At 50.4% G+C, this 19,007-nt stretch overlaps 8 protein-coding genes across 8 annotated transcripts; 1 reads left to right on the top strand and 7 right to left on the bottom strand.

Moving 5' to 3' along the window:
* Positions 1–235: 235 nt before the first annotated feature.
* On the bottom strand, positions 236–723 carry H6S33_009602 (uncharacterized protein; the record flags this gene model as incomplete). Its single annotated transcript, XM_044841015.1, has 2 exons — positions 236–469; positions 526–723. 2 exons carry the CDS (start codon positions 721–723, stop codon positions 236–238), a joined length of 432 nt encoding a protein of 143 aa, XP_044698417.1.
* A 27-nt stretch (positions 724–750) lies between these two features.
* Positions 751–2,094, bottom strand: H6S33_009601 (uncharacterized protein; the record flags this gene model as incomplete). Its single annotated transcript, XM_044841014.1, has 2 exons — positions 751–1,521; positions 1,570–2,094. The coding sequence occupies 2 exons, from the start codon at positions 2,092–2,094 to the stop codon at positions 751–753; spliced, it is 1,296 nt and encodes a 431-aa protein (XP_044698416.1).
* A 1,106-nt stretch (positions 2,095–3,200) lies between these two features.
* On the bottom strand, positions 3,201–6,461 carry H6S33_009600 (uncharacterized protein; the record flags this gene model as incomplete). The annotated part of the gene is made up of 1 exon (XM_044841013.1): positions 3,201–6,461. One exon carries the CDS (start codon positions 6,459–6,461, stop codon positions 3,201–3,203), a length of 3,261 nt encoding a protein of 1,086 aa, XP_044698415.1.
* A 377-nt stretch (positions 6,462–6,838) lies between these two features.
* On the bottom strand, positions 6,839–8,869 carry H6S33_009599 (uncharacterized protein; the record flags this gene model as incomplete). The annotated part of the gene is made up of 1 exon (XM_044841012.1): positions 6,839–8,869. One exon carries the CDS (start codon positions 8,867–8,869, stop codon positions 6,839–6,841), a length of 2,031 nt encoding a protein of 676 aa, XP_044698414.1.
* A 1,177-nt stretch (positions 8,870–10,046) lies between these two features.
* On the top strand, positions 10,047–11,162 carry H6S33_009598 (uncharacterized protein; the record flags this gene model as incomplete). The annotated part of the gene is made up of 1 exon (XM_044841011.1): positions 10,047–11,162. One exon carries the CDS (start codon positions 10,047–10,049, stop codon positions 11,160–11,162), a length of 1,116 nt encoding a protein of 371 aa, XP_044698413.1.
* A 1,217-nt stretch (positions 11,163–12,379) lies between these two features.
* On the bottom strand, positions 12,380–13,381 carry H6S33_009597 (uncharacterized protein; the record flags this gene model as incomplete). Its single annotated transcript, XM_044841010.1, has 1 exon — positions 12,380–13,381. One exon carries the CDS (start codon positions 13,379–13,381, stop codon positions 12,380–12,382), a length of 1,002 nt encoding a protein of 333 aa, XP_044698412.1.
* Positions 13,382–13,438: 57 nt separating this feature from the next.
* H6S33_009596 (uncharacterized protein) lies at positions 13,439–15,937 on the bottom strand (the record flags this gene model as incomplete). The annotated part of the gene is made up of 1 exon (XM_044841009.1): positions 13,439–15,937. The coding sequence occupies one exon, from the start codon at positions 15,935–15,937 to the stop codon at positions 13,439–13,441; it is 2,499 nt and encodes an 832-aa protein (XP_044698411.1).
* Positions 15,938–16,014: 77 nt separating this feature from the next.
* On the bottom strand, positions 16,015–18,045 carry H6S33_009595 (uncharacterized protein; the record flags this gene model as incomplete). Its single annotated transcript, XM_044841007.1, has 1 exon — positions 16,015–18,045. The coding sequence occupies one exon, from the start codon at positions 18,043–18,045 to the stop codon at positions 16,015–16,017; it is 2,031 nt and encodes a 676-aa protein (XP_044698410.1).
* Between the last annotated feature and the right edge of the window lie 962 nt (positions 18,046–19,007).

Genomic DNA, 19,007 nt, shown 5'->3' with positions numbered 1-19,007 from the left:
AGATGTATTGTGTAGTAGTCCTTTTTATCAGCGGTTTGGAAGTGTCTTGGTAGCAAATATAACTTTGGTAGAGCACTGACAGACCAGCTGTTTCGGGTCTTAAACCCATCCTCAGAGTGCTTGGAGCAATCAAATAGGCGGAAACACAATCATAATTTATTCAAGAGAAAACATAGAAACCGAAAACCCCCATATAAAAGAAAACTAGTAAACATAGACTCAAACAGACACTTTTCTACCAGAGGATTTCATTGTCCGAGTCTTGCTCAGGCTGCAAAACAAAATCTTCTGTAACCTCCGGGAGTACAACAAGCGGATCCTCTGCTACTACAGCAGCCACTTTAGCCTTCTTCTGAGAGCTGGACTTGCCATTCCCTCTTTTTCGCTTTTGTACTCTCACTGCTGCCACTCGGACAACAGTAGGTTCTCTTGACCAACAATCGGTCCATTTGTGTCTGGACTTGCCGCACTATTGCACAAGTCAGTCTATGCACTCTACCAATAGGGAGTACCGGAAGGTCATACCTTCAAGCATACTTCTGCTTTCCTTCTTTCTTCTAGAATATCCCCCGGGATACCCTTCAGTTCCACCGCTTTGTCTTTAGGTCCAGGAGTCTTCTGAGGTCCGGAGGTGCTCGCAGCTTCTCTTTTCCTCTTAGGCTGCTGGTCCTTCTGGGCGGGAGGATCTTTCTTGGTCCGAGGGTGCGCTTTCTCAGCTGCCATCCCTTGGTACCTCTCATGGGTGTGCCCTCACTCTCTTAGAGCAGCTATCCGCTCCATCAAGGACTTTGGCTTGGGATTAAAAAGAGCCCAACTCATGCCTAGGTCCGGGAGGAGGGAATTATGAATCTTATCATCCACCAACTGACCCTCATAGCCAGTCTTCCACATCAGCTGAATGATAGTATTCAGAAAGAGGTCTATCCCTCCTCGAGCTGTGTGGGTGAGGGTATTCCATTGGGCTACAGCATTATCTCTAGAGATGGCTTCACCGAAGGCAGCTCTAAAAGCATCCACAAAGGAATCCCAACACTTCCATCTCTGATCCAACTGCACCGGCATTCCAGCAAGACGGTTGGCGGAGGCTTGATCAATTGAATTGTGGTATGCCTCATACCATCGGATCGCTGCCTCGCCTTCCATCAAGTTGCCTGCATATCGGATCTTGACTTCCTCAGAGGTTAATGACAGGCTCTCAATGGAGAACACATTCTCACATTGCCGGATGAAGGTTTCCACTTGCTCCGCCTTGCCCTGAAACTTAGAAGGTGGTGGTGCCTTTGGTTCTCGAGCTCTGGTGGAAGTAGAAGGGTCGGAGGTGGCCGGAGGTTGATACTGCTGGGACATCATTGCCAACAGATTCTTCTGTTGTTTCTCCAACTTCTTCTTAAGGTATCTCCGCCAGCCTCTTCTATCACCACCTTCTGGTTCCGAGTCTTTGCTGTCAGAACTGTCTGAGTCTCCTGGAGCGGGAGCGCGGGCTGCTGGAGGTGGAGGGTTCTGATTTCCACCACTTCCTCCCTACGCCTGAGCTGGAGGGGGAGCGGCGGCCGCAGCAGGAGGGGCCACAGGTGCTACCGGCGCCAGATTGCTGGCCAGTGGTGAGGTTGCTGCTGGTTGAGCGGCCCCAGACATGGTGAACCTTCCTGGGTTCCTGGCTAGCGGGCTGGGAGGTCCTCGGCCTGCACCTGGGTAGAGTTCTCCCTCATAGTCAAAGGATCGGTCGGCTAATCCGAGGAATGGGTTTATTCCTGCAAAGTGGCTAGGAGGTAAGGGAGATGCTCCCACCGCTGGCTGGACAATAGGAACGACTCTCCTAGTGGATCTGACCGGAAATGCTGCGAAGGGACTGGTCTTCCGCTGCATTGTCCTGGTGGCTGCCCTGGACGAGGACCTGGAGCCTGGATTTGGTGCCGGAGTTGCTGGTCTCACTACCACTAGCCTTCCTTCATCAAGGGCTTTCTGTATCTCGGCAACAAAGTCTGGTGGAGTTGCCGGGTTTGTCCACTCAATCTCCATGGCATCGGCTTCCAGTTCATCTCTCTCCGCATACTTTCGGAGTTCCTCCTGGACAGAGTTGACTTCATGCCTCATTGTGAGGGATGCGTACCAGACCACAAGAGTACACTACGCAGAGCTCAGAGTTCGGCTAACAGCTACAAAGGTAGAAGTCTCCAAGGTCTCTTCAGTCAACGTCGAGTATGATTCTCCTTGATCCGATACGGGCCCCGCGAGCTACGTTATCAACAAAGATTCACTAGAGTTAGCGTATAGTATTCGACCGTCTTCGACGTAATAGTTCAGGTAGAGTTCGAAGTCACGATAGAGTAAAGTAATTCCAAAAGTATATTCAAATAAAGTTGTAACTCGCGTATCAACGATTTATATTGTTAAGACTCTGATTTCGCCGATGATGGTCAGGCTAGTCAGTGAATGACACAGTATTTATATCCCTCGCTTATGTCTCGAGGACCCAATCTACTAATAATACAGAATACACTCGGGACATGCCCGAGACCCTGAAAAACAACCAAGAACTTTTAACTCCTAAGTCCGTACCCAAACTCCTAAAGCCGCGGAAACCCCTCAACCTATTTATCCACTCTAATGCACGTTTCCCTGTCGATGTTTCTTCTCCATCGGCCGTCTGGTGGATAATCGTCAGTGTCGGCTATTCGGAGGTCTCGGACGGCAAGGCTACCTACTCAGGCCTCTTCCCACATCGCTTTCCCACATAGCAGAGTCCTCTCATGCCCACAGGTACCGCCGATAGGTACTCGGTCGGCTGGCAGCTTGCGCCGATTCGCTCCGAGCGGTCCGATCTTCGATCCGATTGATTCCAGCTGTCCCTCATATATCCACCGGTACCAAAACACTCCCTTCCGGTGGTTTGACGCTCCGGGGGTTATTATTGGGGTCGAAAACGTGTTTTTTATGACTCTGGGTTTTTGGTCGTAATTTGGTCGCACCACACTCCGCGAGTGTGGTCAAGAGTTGCTTTTAGCGTACAGAGGGATTTGGGGTATCTACTAGCCTTTCTCTCACTCCCGTAAATGCTTGGCATGCCCTTAACAGCTTACCCCCCTTCCAGGGTGTCACGTCTCGGGACATCTTCTGACAGACTATGGTTCCAGTAAACCTGCTCCACATATCACCCGCGGTGTCTGTGGAGGGGAAGGACTTAGCCCCGTAGGGTACCTCTATAGTCTCAGGCGTTGGTCCTTCACGGCCTTGGGGTTCCTTCGATGGAAGTCGCGGACAAGGTCAAGTACTTCCTCATCCATAGCGTCCATGACTTGATACGTACAGTCACTCATCGAATAGCCCCGCCATTTCACCAGGTATTCCACTAATCCTCTTCTACTTTTCCGGCTCCCCACGATACTTTCCACTTCGTACAGCACCTCTCCTTCCTTATCGACCTCTTCGGGAGTTGGGGGAAACTGTTCTCGGCCTGGGATACTGCTCTGTCGATACCGTTCCAAGAGTTCGATATGGAACACGTTATGGATTTTGACTTGCGGTGGCAGTTCCAGTTCGCACGCTCGTTTACCGGCTAGTCGGACAATTTTGAACGGGCCGAGTTTCTTATGATCGAGTTTCTTAGTAGAGCGACGAGTCTTGATGTTGGTCGCATTGAGCATAACCATATCTCCCACCTTGAAGTTAGGCGGTTCGTCCCTTTTCCGATCATAGTATTTCCCCATCTTCTCCCTGGTGTCTGTTAAGCGAGCGAGAGCGGAATCATGAACTCCTCGGATAAAGTGAGCATACAAGTCACTGGTTGGGTTGACCACTTCAGCTTCCGTCGGCCAGTTGGTTCTTGGGTTGTAACCATAATTGGTATAGAACGGAGATTGGCCCGTGGCGGTGGTAACCGAGTTGTTGTAAGCATACTCCGCCAACGGGAGTAGCTCTGCCCAATCATCTTGCTCGTAGTTACAAAACGCTCGTAAGTAGTGCTCGAGGGTTTGGTTGACTCGCTCTGTTTGCCCGTCGGTCTGAGGGTGAAAAGCCGTACTCATTCTTATCCTCACATCCAACAATTCCATAAGGGATGCCCAAAAACTTGAAGTAAACTTGGCGTCCCTGTCGGAAACTATATCGAGAGGCAGCCCATAGAGTCGCCATATTTGACCGAGGAATATCTTCGCTAAATCCTGCGCGGTCGTTTCTGCTACTAGGGGAATGAAGTGCGACATCTTCGAGAACCTATCGACTACTACCCAGATTTGATTGTATCCCTTTGATTCCGGCAACTGTACGACGAAGTCCATTGATATCGATTGCCAGACAGAATGTGGCGTGGACAGTGGTAGAAGCGCACCGTATTTCTTATGGCGGCTGGGTTTATTGCGCTGGCACTCGTCACATGACCGAACGTAGTCATCAATCCACTCGTTCATTTTTGGCCAATAGAAGTTACGCGTGATGAGTTCCAGTGTCTTGTCTTGTCCAAAGTGTCCTGCCACTTTCGAGTCGTGTTCTGCCTGTGCGATTCGGATCTTGATACGGTCGTCTGCCGGGATGTAGAGTCGGTTCTTATAGAAGAGTAGCCCGTCTTTCTCAGCAATATCCTTCAATTCCCCCAGCTTCTCCCCTTGCTCAACTCTCTCTTTCAATCCTACCCATGTCGGGTCTCCCGATGCCGCCTGCCTGACATGATCCAGAAAATTCTTAGACCAGTCAATCACCCCCTTGGAGGCAAGCGACACCGCTGATACCACAAACTCTTCCTCCGCCAACTGTCCGGGCTTAAAGAACCTGTCTATCGGCTGTTTCCCAAGCGTGCCTCCCCCTTCAGGACGGTACTCCGGCCGTCGCGATAGTGCATCTGCCTTCCCATTTTTGGTTCCCGGGCGGTAAATAATCTTGAAATCAAATTCCGCCAAAGACTCAGCCCACCTTGCCTGTCGTCGGTTAAGAACCTTGGTTGTTGAAAAATATTCCAAGTTCTTGTGATCCGTATATACGAGAACCGTTCGGCTAGGTCCTTCGAGGTAGTGACGCCATTGCTTGAAGGCTGACACAATTCCCAACATCTCCTTATCCCAGACGTCGTAGTTGAGTTCCGCTGGGTTAAGTTTTCGAGAATAGAAGGCAACAGGGTGAGTCTTTCCGTCAATAACCTGGGATAGAATTGCGGCGATAGCAAAATCACTTGCGTCCGTTTCCACGATAGTCTGGCGATCTGGAGAGAAGTGTACCAAGATCGGCGCAGACGTAAACAGGGTTTTGAGTTTTTCGAAGGCTGCTTGGGCCGTCATAGACCAGACAAAGTTCTTAGCATCACCCCTGAGACAATCGGTAATGGGTTTACAGACCCCGGAGAAATTGTGGATAAACCTTCTGTAGAAGTTGGCAAAGCCCATGAAGATCTGTACTTCCTTAACGCTACGCGGGGCTTGCCAATTCGTAACAGACATGACCTTATCCAGCGCCATGGTGACGCCTGCTGGGGCAAGGATGTATCCGAGAAACTCGATTTCAGTGAGCTCGAAGAACGATTTCTTCGGGTTGGCGACCAGGTTGTATTCTTGTAGCCTACTAAGGACTTTGCCGACCAACTCCCTGTGCTCCTCTCGAGACTTACTATATATTAGGATATCATCAAGGTATACTACTACACCTTGATCCAAGAATTCCCTCAGCGCATCATTCATCATGTTCTGGAAGGTTGCCGGCGCATTTGCCAGCCCAAAAGGCATGACGAGGTACTCAAAATGCCCGTACCGCGTACGGAATGCTGTCTTCCACTCGTCGCCGTCTTTGATCCTGATGAGGTTGTAACCTTCCTTCAGGTCAATCTTCGAGAAGATAACCGCGCCTGCCACTCGATCTCGCAGTTCGTCCATAAGCGGTAACGGATACCTGTTCTTGATGGACACACGGTTAAGTCCACGGTAGTCAACGCAAAGTCGCAGACTTCCGTCCTTCTTCTTCACAAATAGGATTGGGGCTCCTGCTGGGGATTTGCTGGGCCTAATCTTCCCCAGTCGCAACATTTTGTCCAGGTACTCCCGAAGCACCTTCAGCTCGACTTCGGATAGGGAGTAAACGGGTCCCCATGGTGGCTGCTTCCCTGGTTCGAGATCTATCGCATGGTCGTAGGATCGATGCGGTGGTAACTTGTCTGCTTCTGATGGTAAGAAGACTTTAAGGTACCCATGGAGCCAGGAGGGGAGAGTTTCACGGAGGTTGACCGATTCATCTTCCAATAGACAGATGCTACCGATGAATTGGGCCTCCGGATCGTCCAGTACACCCTCGTCCATCTCTATTTGAGGTTCCTTGTCAGTGAAGCATCGACTCTTGCAGTTCTCGCCATCGTAGGAAACTTCCCCGTTTGCCCCTATAACCGGCTTGTGTTCTTTCAACCACCAGTTCGGTAATATTGCATCGATGCCAAGTGGGAGTGGGGCGATCTCGAATGACAACTGTGTTTGATGCCCCCTTGACATTATAATTAATGGTTGTGTAAAGGCGTGTCCCGTGCCCTTCATAACTTCTCCCGTAAATCCAAATACCCGGGCCGGGACGTCTCGTTTCACCTTCGGGACCTCAAAACTATCAACAAAAACAGCAGACAAAACAGGACCAGTTGCACCAGTATCCAACAACACCTTACAAGGTAAACATTTTTCCGCAAAACAAAGGAACTGATTAACGATAGGTCGAGGGCCGTGAATAGGTTCCTCCAAAATCTTCTGTTTTTTCTCCGGTTGGGACGCTCTCCCTTCCTGCCTTTTTCTTTTCATATTTTTTTTGTTGTTGTTTTCTGTCAGTGATAACATAGCAATCTGGGGATACTCCTGACCTGACTCATCAGAGTCCCCTTTTAAAAATCCTCGTCGAAATCCATCTCAGATTCCGATCCGCGTTCTCGCACAAACGCTTGCCCACTGGTATACTCCGCAGCAGCCGTCGCAGCCGGCTTCTTAGCACGGTGCCTCATTCGCTTTCTCTGAGGTTGGGGTTCCGGTGGTTCCATATCGTGGTCGCCATAGTCATCGCGGGTACGCTTTCGGGAGAAAGAGGAGATAGATGCACTGCTGTTAGCATCTGAACGACACCATTTCCAAAGATGACCCTTTCGGCCACATCGCACACAGGCTCCATCGGTCTTTCGCTGTTCTCGGACCGGCTGTGGAACTCCTTTGGTGGCTTCGTCGTAGTCGTGGTATATTGGCTTATTCCCCGACTTGTTCTTACTGGTGCTCTTCTTATCTTGCCCCTTTTCTTTCTCCTCAGTCTGAGCCCTCCCCTTGATCTTAAACCCCTTCTCTTTCTGCCGCGAGTTCCCACCATTATTCGACTCCCTTCCTCTCGACTCTGCTTTCCCCAACATCTTCATCTGCTCTTGATAAGCCTCATGGGCCTTACCGGCTCGTTCCAACTGTTGGATGTACTCGGAGTCGTCATCGGTTGGATCGAAGCGTGAGTGGCGCTCCCGGATTTCATTTGGTAGTCCTTGGAGCAGGGCGGCGCGATAGGATGCTCCTTTCATCTGAGCGTGCTGGTTCATGATCTCCATTCTCGTCAGGTAGTCTCCGATGTTAGCAGAGTACTTAAACTGCTGCATCTTCATCGCGTTCTCCATAGCCTCTTGAGTGCTTAAGAAACGTTTCCTAATCTCCTGACGGAACCGAGTCCAAGTAGCGTAGTCCGCGGCTGCCGGTCCTAGCATCTTGGTCTCGATGTATTCCATGAACCATTCCTTTGCCAACCCACACGTATACGTTCCAGCGAACAGTACCTTGTTCCTGTCCGTTCGGAACTTCTTGGGCTTCTGCTCGAAGTAGATCTCGCACTCCATGAGCCAATGTCGCAGGTTATGCTTCCTGGCATTATCGAACTCAAAGGGTATTTTGGCGAGCGAATCCACCATATCATCGTCTTCAGGCGGCGCCGAATTCCGGTTCCCGCCTCGGTTCTTTCTCCAATTCTTCCGACCGTGCGACCATTCACTGTTATCGTCGTCATCGTCGTCGGAAGGTTCTGGATCTCCCCCAACGTTTCCTCTTGGTGGGTTTTGTGGAGGTTGATTCCCACCATTCCCACCAACTGGAGCAGCTTCCACCGGTCCTCTGCCACTATTGCCATGCACTGGGCCGGCATCCTCCGGTCGCCTGCCTCCATTTCCTCCTACGGGACCAGCATTTCCTCCTACTGGGCCAGCATTTTCGGGTTTCTTGCCATTGCCAACAGGAACCGTTCGGGGCGCGTTAGGGTCTAAGGGAGCACTAGCCACGGAAGGTGCTACTGACAGGTGTTGTCGCAGTAGTTCCTCCATTTCGGCTATCCGTTGGTTTCTTATTTCATCGGACTGCTTGAATTGCGCAAACATAGCCCGTTGTTCCCCTTTCTCCTGCTCCCGCTCTTCTCGTACCATTCTTAGCTGTCGCTCCGCTTCCAACAGTTGGTTCTGGGTAATCCGATGGTTACGGTCCAGAACCTCGTGGTCGGCGGCTCGTGCGGTTTCTTGCATTTGTTGGACATGAGTGACGAGCTCAAAGAGCGACTCGAGATGTTGTTTTTGGGCAATGGCTTCTTGCCGTACTTTCTTATCCAGCATTTGTCCACTCCCTTGGACTTGCTCCTGGAGGTTTTGTAGCTGCTGCCAAACGGCCTGTCCAGCTGCACCAAGATACCTCATTTGTGCCTCGTGGGTATCCAAAAACTCCTGCATATTCCTCACGAACTGGGCTTGAGCAGAGCGTTTACTCGATTGCCTAGTTGTTGTAGAGGGTCCTCCTGTAAGTAGGGGATCTGGGCTAGCAGCCCTCGATATTACCATAGAATCTTCCCCCCCGGCCTCCTCAGTTGCGGCCGAGGCATCTATGAAATAATTATCCCTTCGGGTGGTCATTGTAATAGGGGATAATGATGATAGTTCTTCTTTTTGAGGTGACTTCGTTACTCCAAGTGAACTTGTGAGTAACAATATACTGTGAGGGATGCGTACCAGACCACAAGAGTACACTACGCAGAGCTCAGAGTTCGGCTAACAGCTACAGAGGTAGAAGTCTCCAAGGTCTCTTCAGTCAACGTCGAGTAGAATTCTCCTTGATCCGATACGGGCCCCGCGAGCTACGTTATCAACAAAGATTCACTAGAGTTAGCGTATAGAATTCGACCGTCTTCGACGTAATAGTTCAGGTAGAGTTCGAAGTCACGATAGAGTAAAGTAATTCCAAAAGTATAGTCAAATAAAGTTGTAACTCGCGTATCAACGATTTATATTGTTAAGACTCTGATTTCGCCGATGATGGTTTGGCTAGTCAGTGAATGACACAGTATTTATATCCCTCGCTTATGTCTCGAGGACCCCGTCTACTAATAATACAAAATACACTCGGGGCATGCCCGAGACCCTGAAAAACAACCAAGAACATTTAATTCCTAAGTCCGTAACCCAAACTCCTAAAGCCGCTGAAACCCCTCAACCTATTTATCCACTCTAATGCACGTTTCCCTGTCGATGTTTCTTCTCCATCGACCGTCTGGTGGATAATCGTCAGCGTCGGCTATTCGGAGGTCTCGGACGACAAGGCTACCTACTCAGGCCTCTTCCCACATCGCTTTCCCACATAGCAGAGTCCTCTCATGCCCACAGGTACCGCCGATAGGTACTCGGTCGGCTGGCAGCTTGCGCCGATTCGCTCCGAGCGGTCCGATCTTCGATCCGATTGATTCCAGCTGTCCCTCATATATCCACCGGTACCAAAACACTCCCCTCCGGCGGTTTGACGCTCCGGGGGTTATTATTGGGGTCGAAAACGTGTTTTTTAACTAGGAAAACCGCAACTCCGCATTTGGTCGCATATCGATCGCACCACACCTCGTGGGTGCGAACCGGAGTTGATAGTGGTATTGCCATTAGTATCAAAGGGTATTGGGGTATCTACTAGCCTTTCTCTCACTCCCGTAAATGCTTGGCATGCCCGTAACAGGCTGCTAGCCCAGACCCCCTACTTACGGGAGGACCCTCTACAACAACTCGGCAATCGAGTAAACGCTCTGCTCAAGCCCAGTTCGTGAGGAATATGCAGGAGTTTTTGGATACCCATGAGGCACAAATGAGGTATCTTGGTGCAGCTGGACAGGCCGTTTGGCAGCAGCTACAAAATCTCCAGGAACAAGTCCAAGGGAGTGGACAAATCCTGGATAAGAAAGTACGGCAAGAAGCCATTGCTCAAAAGCAACATCTGGAATCGCTCTTTGAACTCGTCTCCAGTGTCCAACAAGTACATGAAGCTGCACGAGCCGCCGACCACAAGGTTCTGGAACAAAGTCATCTGCAAACCCAGAACCAGTTACAGGAGGCGGAGCGACAACTGAGGATGGTAAGAGAAGAGCGAGAGCAGGAAAAGGGGGAGCAACGAGCTTGGTTTGCGGAATTCAAGCGGTCCGATGCGGAAAGAAACCAACGGATAGCCGAGATGGAGGAACTACTGCGACAACATCTGTCAGTAGCACCTTCTGTGGCAAGTGCTCCTTTAGACCCTAATGCGCCCCGAACGGTTCCTGTTGGCAATGGCAAGAAACCCGAAAATACTGGCCCAGTAGGAGGAAACGCTGGTCCAGTAGGAGGAAATGGAGGTAGGCAGCCGGAGGATGCCGGCCCAGTACAGGGCAATAGTGGCAGAGGACCGGTGGGAGCTGCTCCAGTTGGCGGGAATGGTGGAAAGCAACCTCCACAAAACCCACCAAGAGGAAACGTTGGGGGAGACCCAGAACCTTCCGACGACGATGACGACGATAACAGTGAATGGTCGCACGGTCGGAAGAATTGGAGAAAGAACCGAGGCGGAAACCGGAATTCGGCGCCGCCTGAAGACGACGATATGGTAGATTCGCTCGCCAAAATACCCTTTGAGTTCGATAATGCCAGGAAGCATAACCTGCGGCATTGGCTCATGGAGTGCGAGATCTACTTCGAGCAGAAGCCCAAGAAGTTCCGAACGGACAGGAACAAGGTACTGTTCGCTGGAACGTATACGTGTGGGTTGGCAAAGGAATGGTTTATGGAATACATCGAGACCAAGATGCTAGGACCGGCAGCCGCGGACTACGCTACTTGGACTCGGTTCCGTCAGGAGATTAGGAAACGTTTCTTAAGCACTCAGGAGGCTATGGAGAACGCGATGAAGATGCAGTAGTTTAAGTACTCTGCTAACATCGGAGACTACCTGACGAGAATGGAGATCATGAACCAGCACGCTCAGATGAAAGGAGCATCCTATCGTGCCGCCTTGCTCCAAGGGCTACTGTGAGGGATGCGTACCAGACCACAAGAGTACACTACGCAGAGCTCAGAGTTCGGCTAACAGCTACAAAGGTAGAAGTCTCCAAGGTCTCTTCAGTCAACGTCGAGTATAATTCTCCTTGATCCGATACGGGCCCCGCGAGCTACGTTATCAACAAAGATTCACTAGAGTTAGCGTGTAATGTTCGACCGTCTTCGACGTAATAGTTCAGGTAGAGTTCGAAGTCACAATAGAATAAAGTAATTCCAAAAGTATAGTCAAATAAAGTTGTAACTCGCGTATCAACGATTTATATTGTTAAGACTCTGATTTCGCCGATGATGGTTTGGCTAGTCAGTGAATGACACAGTATTTATATCCCTCGCTTATGTCTCGAGGACCCAGTCTTCTAATAATACAGCATACACTCGGGGCCTGCCCGAGACCCTGAAAAACAACCAAGAACATTTAACTCCTAAGTCCGTAACCCAAACTCCTAAACCCGCTGAAACCCCTCAACCTATTTATCCACTCTAATGCACGTTTCCCTGTCGATGTTTCTTCTCCATCGGCCGTCTGGTGGATAATCGTCAGCGTCGGCTATTCGGAGGTCTCGGACGACAAGGCTACCTACTCAGGCCTCTTCCCACATCGCTTTCCCACATAGCAGAGTCCTCTCATGCCCACAGGTACCGCCGATAGGTACTCGGTCGGCTGGCAGCTTGCGCCGATTCGCTCCGAGCGGTCCGATCTTCGATCCGATTGATTCCAGCTGTCCCTCATATATCCACCGGTACCAAAACACTCCCCTCCGGCGGTTTGACGCTCCGGGGGTTATTATTGGGGTCGAAAACGTGTTTTTTATGACTCTGGGTTTTTTGGTCGTAATTTGGTCGCACCACACTCCGCGAGTGTGGTCAAGAGTTGATATTAGCATACAGAGGGTATTGGGGTATCTACTAGCCTTTCTCTCACTCCCGTAAATGCTTGGCATGCCCGTAACAGCTTACCCCCCTTCCAGGGTGTCACGTCTCGGGACATCTTCTGACAGACTATGGTTCCAGTAAACCTGCTCCACATATCACCCGCGGTGTCTGTGGAGGGGAAGGACTTAGCCCCGTAGGGTACCTCTATAGTCTCAGGCGTTGATCCTTCACGGCCTTGGGGTTCCTTCGATGGAAGTCGCGGACAAGGTCAAGTACTTCCTCATCCATAGCGTCCATGACTTGATACGTACAGTCACTCATCGAATAGCCCCGCCATTTCACCAGGTATTCCACTAATCCTCTTCTGCTTTTCCGGCTCCCCACGATACTTTCCACTTCGTACAGCACCTCTCCTTCCTTATCGACCTCCTCGGGAGTTGGGGGACGTTGTTCTCGGCCTGGGATACTGCTTTGTCGATACCGTTCCAAGAGTTCAATATGGAACACATTATGGATTTTGACTTGTGGCGGCAGTTCCAGTTCGCAGGCTCGTTTCCCGGCTAGTCGGATGATTTTGAACGGGCCGAGTTTCTTGTGATCGAGTTTCTTGGTGGAGCGACGTGTCTTGATATTGGTCGCATTGAGCATAACCATGTCTCCCACCTTGAAGTTAGGCGGTTCGTCCCTTTTTCGATCATAGTATTTCCCCATCTTTTCCCTGGTGTCTGTTAAGCGAGCGAGAGCAGAATCATGAACCCCTCGGATGAAATGAGCGTACAGATCACTAGTTGGGTTGACCACTTCGGCTTCTGTCGGCCAGTTGGTTCTTGGGTTATAACCGTAATTGGTATAAAACGGAGATTGACCCGTGGCGGTGGTAACCGAGTTGTTGTAAGCATACTCCGCCAACGGGAGTAGCTCTGCCCAATCATCTTGCTCGTAGTTGCAGAACGCTCGTAAGTAATGCTCGAGGGTTTGGTTGACTCGCTCTGTTTGCCCATCGGTCTGAGGGTGGAAAGCCGTACTCATTCTTATCCTCACGTCCAATAATTCCATAAGGGATGCCCAAAAGCTTGAAGTAAACTTGGCGTCCCTGTCGGAAACTATATCAAGAGGCAGCCCATGGAGTCGCCAGATTTGACCGAGGAATATCTTCGCTAAATCCTGCGCGGTCGTTTCTGCTACTAGGGGAATGAAGTGCGACATCTTCGAAAACCTATCGACTACTACCCAAATTTGGTTGTATCCCTTCGATTCCGGTAATTACACGACGAAGTCCATTGATATCGATTGCCAGACGGAATGTGGTGTGGACAATGGTAGAAGCGCACCGTACTTCTTATGGCGGCTGGGTTTGTTGCGCTGGCACTCGTCACATGACCGAACGTAATCATCAATCCACTCGTTCATTTTTGGCCAATAGAAGTTACGTGTGATGAGTTCCAAAGTTTTGTCTTGTCCAAAGTGTCCTGCCACCTTCGAATCGTGTTCTGACTGTGCAATTCGGATCTTGATGCGGTCGTCTGCCGGAATATAGAGTCGGTTCTTATAGAAGAGTAGCCCGTCTTTTTCGGCAATATCCTTCAATTCCCCCAGCTTCTCCCCTTGCTCAACTCTCTCTTTCATTCCTACCCATGTCGGGTCTCCCGATGCCGCCTGCCTGACATGATCCAGAAAATTCTTCGACCAGTCAATTACCCCCTTGGAGGCAAGCGACACCGCTGATACCACAAACTCTTCCTCCGCCAACTGTCCGGGCTTAAAGAACCTGTCTATCGGCTGTTTCCCAAGCGTGCCTCCCCCTTCAGGACGGTACTCCGGCCGTCGCGATAGTGCATCTGCCTTCCCATTTTTGGTTCCCGGGCGGTAAATAATCTTAAAGTCAAATTCCGCCAAAGACTCAGCCCACCTTGCCTGTCGTCGGTTAAGAACCTTGGTTGTTGAGAAATATTCCAAGTTCTTATGATCCGTATAAACGAGAACCGTTCGGCTAGGTCCTTCGAGGTAGTGACGCCATTGCTTGAAGGCTGACACAATTCCTAGCATCTCCTTATCCCAGACGTCGTAGTTGAGTTCCGCTGGGTTAAGTTTTCGAGAATAAAAGGCAACAGGGTGAGTCTTTCCGTCAATAACCTGGGATAGAATTGCGGCGATAGTAAAATCACTTGCGTCCGTTTCCACGATAGTCTGGCGATCTGGAGAGAAGTGTACCAAGATCGGCGCAGACGTAAACAGGGTTTTGAGTTTTTCGAAGGCTGCTTGGGCCGTCATAGACCAGACAAAGTTTTTAGCATCACCCCTGAGACAATCGGTAATGGGTTTACAGACCCCGGAGAAATTGTGGATAAACCTTCTGTAGAAGTTGGCAAAGCCCATGAAGATCTGTACTTCCTTAACGCTACGCGGGGCTTGCCAATTCGTAACAGACATAACCTTATCCAGTGCCATGGTGACGCCTGCTGGGGCAAGGATGTATCCGAGGAACTCGATTTCAGTGAGCTCGAAGAACGATTTCTTCGGGTTGGCGACCAGATTGTATTCTTGTAGCCTACTAAGGACTTTGCCGACCAACTCCCTGTGCTCCTCTCGAGACTTGCTATATATTAGGATATCATCAAGGTATACTACTACACCTTGATCCAAGAATTCCCTCAGCGCATCATTCATCATGTTCTGGAAGGTCGCCGGCGCATTTGCCAGCCCAAAAGGCATGACGAGGTACTCAAAATGTCCATACCGCGTACGGAAGGCTGTCTTCCACTCGTCACCGTCTTTGATCCTAATGAGGTTGTAACCTTCTTTCAGGTCAATCTTCGAGAAGATAACCGCGCCTGCTACTCGATCTCGCAGCTCGTCCATAAGTGGTAGAGGATACCTATTCTTAATGGACACTCGGTTAAGTCCACGGTAGTCAACGCAAAGTCGCAGACTACCGTCCTTCTTCTTCACAAATAGGATTGGGGCTCCTGCAGGGGATTTGCTTGGCCTAATCTTTCCCAATCGTAACATTTTGTCCAGGTACTCCCGAAGCACCTTCAGTTCGACTTCGGATAGGGAGTAAACGGGTCCCCATGGTGGCTGCTTCCCTGGTTCGAGATCTATCGCATGGTCGTAAGATCGATGCGGTGGCAGTTTGTCGGCTTCCGATGGTAGGAAGACTTTAAGGAACCCATGGAGCCAAGAGGGAAGAGTTTCGCGGAGGTTAACCGATTCATCTTCCAAGAGGCAGATGCTACCGATGAATTGGGCCTCCGGATCATCCAGTACACCCTCGTCCATTTCTATTTGAGGTTCCTTGTCAGTGAAGCAACGACTCTTACAGTTCTCACCCTCGTAGGAAACTTCCCCATTTGCCCCTATAACCGGCTTATGTTCTTTCAACCACCAGTTCGGTAGTATCGCGTCGATGCCAAGTGGGAGAGGGGCGATCTCGAATGACAACTGTGTTTGGTGCCCCCTTGACATTATAATTAATGGTTGTGTAAAGGCGTGTCCCGTGCCCTTCATAACTTCTCCCGTAAATCCAAATACCCGGGCCGGGACGTCTCGTTTCACCTTCGGGACCTCAAAACTATCAACAAAAACAGCAGACAAAACAGGACCAGTTGCACCAGTATCCAACAACACCTTACAAGGTAAACATTTTTTCGCAAAACAAAGGAACTGATTAATGATAGGTCGAGGACCGTGAATAGGTTCCTCCAAAATTTTCTGTTTTTTCTCCGGATGGGACGCTCTCCCTTCCTGCCTTTTTCTTTTCATATTTTTTTTATTGTTTTCCGTCAGTGATAACATAGCAATCTGGGGATACTCCTGACCTGACTCATCAGAGTCCCCTTTTAAAAATCCTCGTCGAAATCCATTTCAGATTCCGATCCGCGTTCTCGCACAAACGCTTGCCCACTGGTGTACTCCGCAGCAGCCGTCGCAGCCGGCTTCTTAGCACGGTGCCTCATTCGCTTTCTCTGAGGTTGGGGTTCCGGTGGTTCCATATCGTGGTCGCCATCGTCATCGCGGGTACGCTTTCGGGAGAAGGAGGAGATAGATGCGCTGCTGTTAGCATCTGAACGACACCACTTCCAAAGATGACCCTTTCGGCCACATCGCACACAGGCTCCATCGGTCTTTCGCTGTTCTCGGACCGGCTGTGGAACTCCTTTGGTGGCTTCGTCGTAGTCGTGGTATATTGGCTTATTCCCCGACTTGTTCTTGCTGGTGCTCTTCTTATCTTGCCCTTTCTCTTTCTCCTCGGTCTGAGCCCTCCCCTTGATCTTAAACCCCTTCTCCTTTTGCCGCGAGTTCCCACCATTATTCGTCTCCCTTCCTCTCGACTCCGCTTTCCCCAACATCTTCATTTGCTCTTGATAGGCCTCATGAGCCTTACCGGCTCGTTCCAACTGTTGGATGTACTCGGAGTCGTCCTCAGTTGGATCGAAGCGTGAGTGGCGCTCCCGGATTTCATTTGGTAGTCCTTGGAGCAAGGCGGCGCGATAGGATGCTCCTTTCATCTGAGCATGCTGGTTCATGATCTCCATTCTTGTCAGGTAGTCTCCGATGTTAGCAGAGTACTTAAACTGCTGCATCTTCATCGCGTTTTCCATAGCCTCCTGAGTACTTAAGAAGCGTTTCCTAATCTCCTGACGGAACCGAGTCCAAGTGGCGTAGTCCGCGGCTGCCGGTCCTAGCATCTTGGTCTCGATGTATTCCATGAACCATTCCTTTGCCAACCCACACGTATACGTTCCAGCGAACAGTACCTTGTTCCTGTCCGTTCGGAACTTCTTGGGCTTCTGCTCAAAGTAGATCTCGCATTCCATGAGCCAATGCCGCAGGTTATGCTTCCTGGCATTATCGAACTCGAAGGGTATTTTGGCAAGCGAATCTACCATATCATCGTCTTCAGGCGGCGCCGAATTCCGGTTCCCGCCTCGGTTCCTTCTCCAATTCTTCCGACCGTGCGACCATTCACTGTTATCGTCGTCATCGTCGTCGGAAGGTTCTGGGTCTCCCCCAACGTTTCCTCTTGGTGGGTTTTGTGGAGGTTGATTCCCACCATTCCCGCCAACTGGAGCAGCTCCCACCGGTCCTCTGCCATTATTGCCCTGCACTGGGCCGGCATCCTCCGGTTGCCTGCCTCCATTCCCTCCTACTGGACCAGCGTTTCCTCCTACTGGGCCAGCATTTTCGGGTTTCTTGCCATTGCCAACAGGAACCGTTCGGGGTGCATTAGGATCTAAGGGAGCACTTGCCACGGAAGGTGCTACTGACAGATGTTGTCGCAGTAGTTCCTCCATCTCGGCTATCCGTTGGTTTCTTTCCGCATCGGACCGCTTGAATTCCGCAAACCAAGCTCGTTGCTCCCCTTTTTCCTGCTCTCGCTCTTCTCTTACCATCCTCAGTTGTCGCTCCGCCTCCTGTAACTGGTTCTGGGTTTGTAGATGACTTTGCTCCAGCACCTTGTGGTCGGCGGCTCGTGCAGCTTCGTGTACTTGTTGGACACTGGCGACGAGCTCAAAGAGCGATTCCAGATGTTGTTTTTGGGCAATGGCTTCTTGCCGTACCTTCTTGTCCAGAATTTGCCCACTTCCTTGGACTTGTTCCTGGAGGTTTTGTAGCTGCTGCCAAACGGCCTGTCCAGCTGCACCAAGATACCTCATTTGTGCCTCATGGGTATCCAAAAACTCCTGCATATTCCTCACGAACTGGGCTTGAGCAGAGCGTTTACTCGATTGCCTAGTTGTTGTAGAGGGTCCTCCCGTCACTAGGGGGTCTGGGCTAGCAGCCCTTGATATCACCATAGAATCTTCTCCTCCGGCCTCCTCAGTTGCGGCTGAGGTATCTATGAAGTAATTATCCCTTCGGGTAGTCATTGTGATAGGGGATAACGATGATAGTTCTTTTCTTTGAGGTGACTTCGTTACTCCAAGTGAACTTGTGAGTAACAATATACTGTGAGGGATGCGTACCAGACCACAAGAGTACACTACGCAGAGCTCAGAGTTCGGCTAACAGCTACAAAGGTAGAAGTCTCCAAGGTCTCTTCAGTCAACGTCGAGTATAATTCTCCTTGATCCGATACGGGCCCCGCGAGCTACGTTATCAACAAAGATTCACTAGAGTTAGCGTGTAATGTTCGACCGTCTTCGACGTAATAGTTCAGGTAGAGTTCGAAGTCACAATAGAATAAAGTAATTCCAAAAGTATAGTCAAATAAAGTTGTAACTCGCGTATCAACGATTTATATTGTTAAGACTCTGATTTCGCCGATGATGGTTTGGCTAGTCAGTGAATGACACAGTATTTATATCCCTCGCTTATGTCTCGAGGACCCAGTCTTCTAATAATACAGCATACACTCGGGGCCTGCCCGAGACCCTGAAAAACAACCAAGAACATTTAACTCCTAAGTCCGTAACCCAAACTCCTAAACCCGCTGAAACCCCTCAACCTATTTATCCACTCTAATGCACGTTTCCCTGTCGATGTTTCTTCTCCATCGGCCGTCTGGTGGATAATCGTCAGCGTCGGCTATTCGGAGGTCTCGGACGACAAGGCTACCTACTCAGGCCTCTTCCCACATCGCTTTCCCACATAGCAGAGTCCTCTCATGCCCACAGGTACCGCCGATAGGTACTCGGTCGGCTGGCAGCTTGCGCCGATTTGCTCCGAGCGGTCCGATCTTCGATCCGATTGATTCCAGCTGTCCCTCATATATCCACCGGTACCAAAACACTCCCCTCCGGCGGTTTGACGCTCCGGGGGTTATTATTGGGGTCGAAAACGTGTTTTATATGACTCTGGGTTTTTTGGTCGTAATTTGGTCGCACCACAC

This window comes from Morchella sextelata, assembly GCF_020137385.1.
Source record: "Morchella sextelata strain SCLS chromosome Unknown scls_3, whole genome shotgun sequence".
Lineage (NCBI taxonomy): Eukaryota > Fungi > Ascomycota > Pezizomycetes > Pezizales > Morchellaceae > Morchella > Morchella sextelata.
The sequence above is the reverse complement of the archived record's forward strand: the minus strand, read 5'-3'. Positions and strand labels throughout refer to the sequence as shown.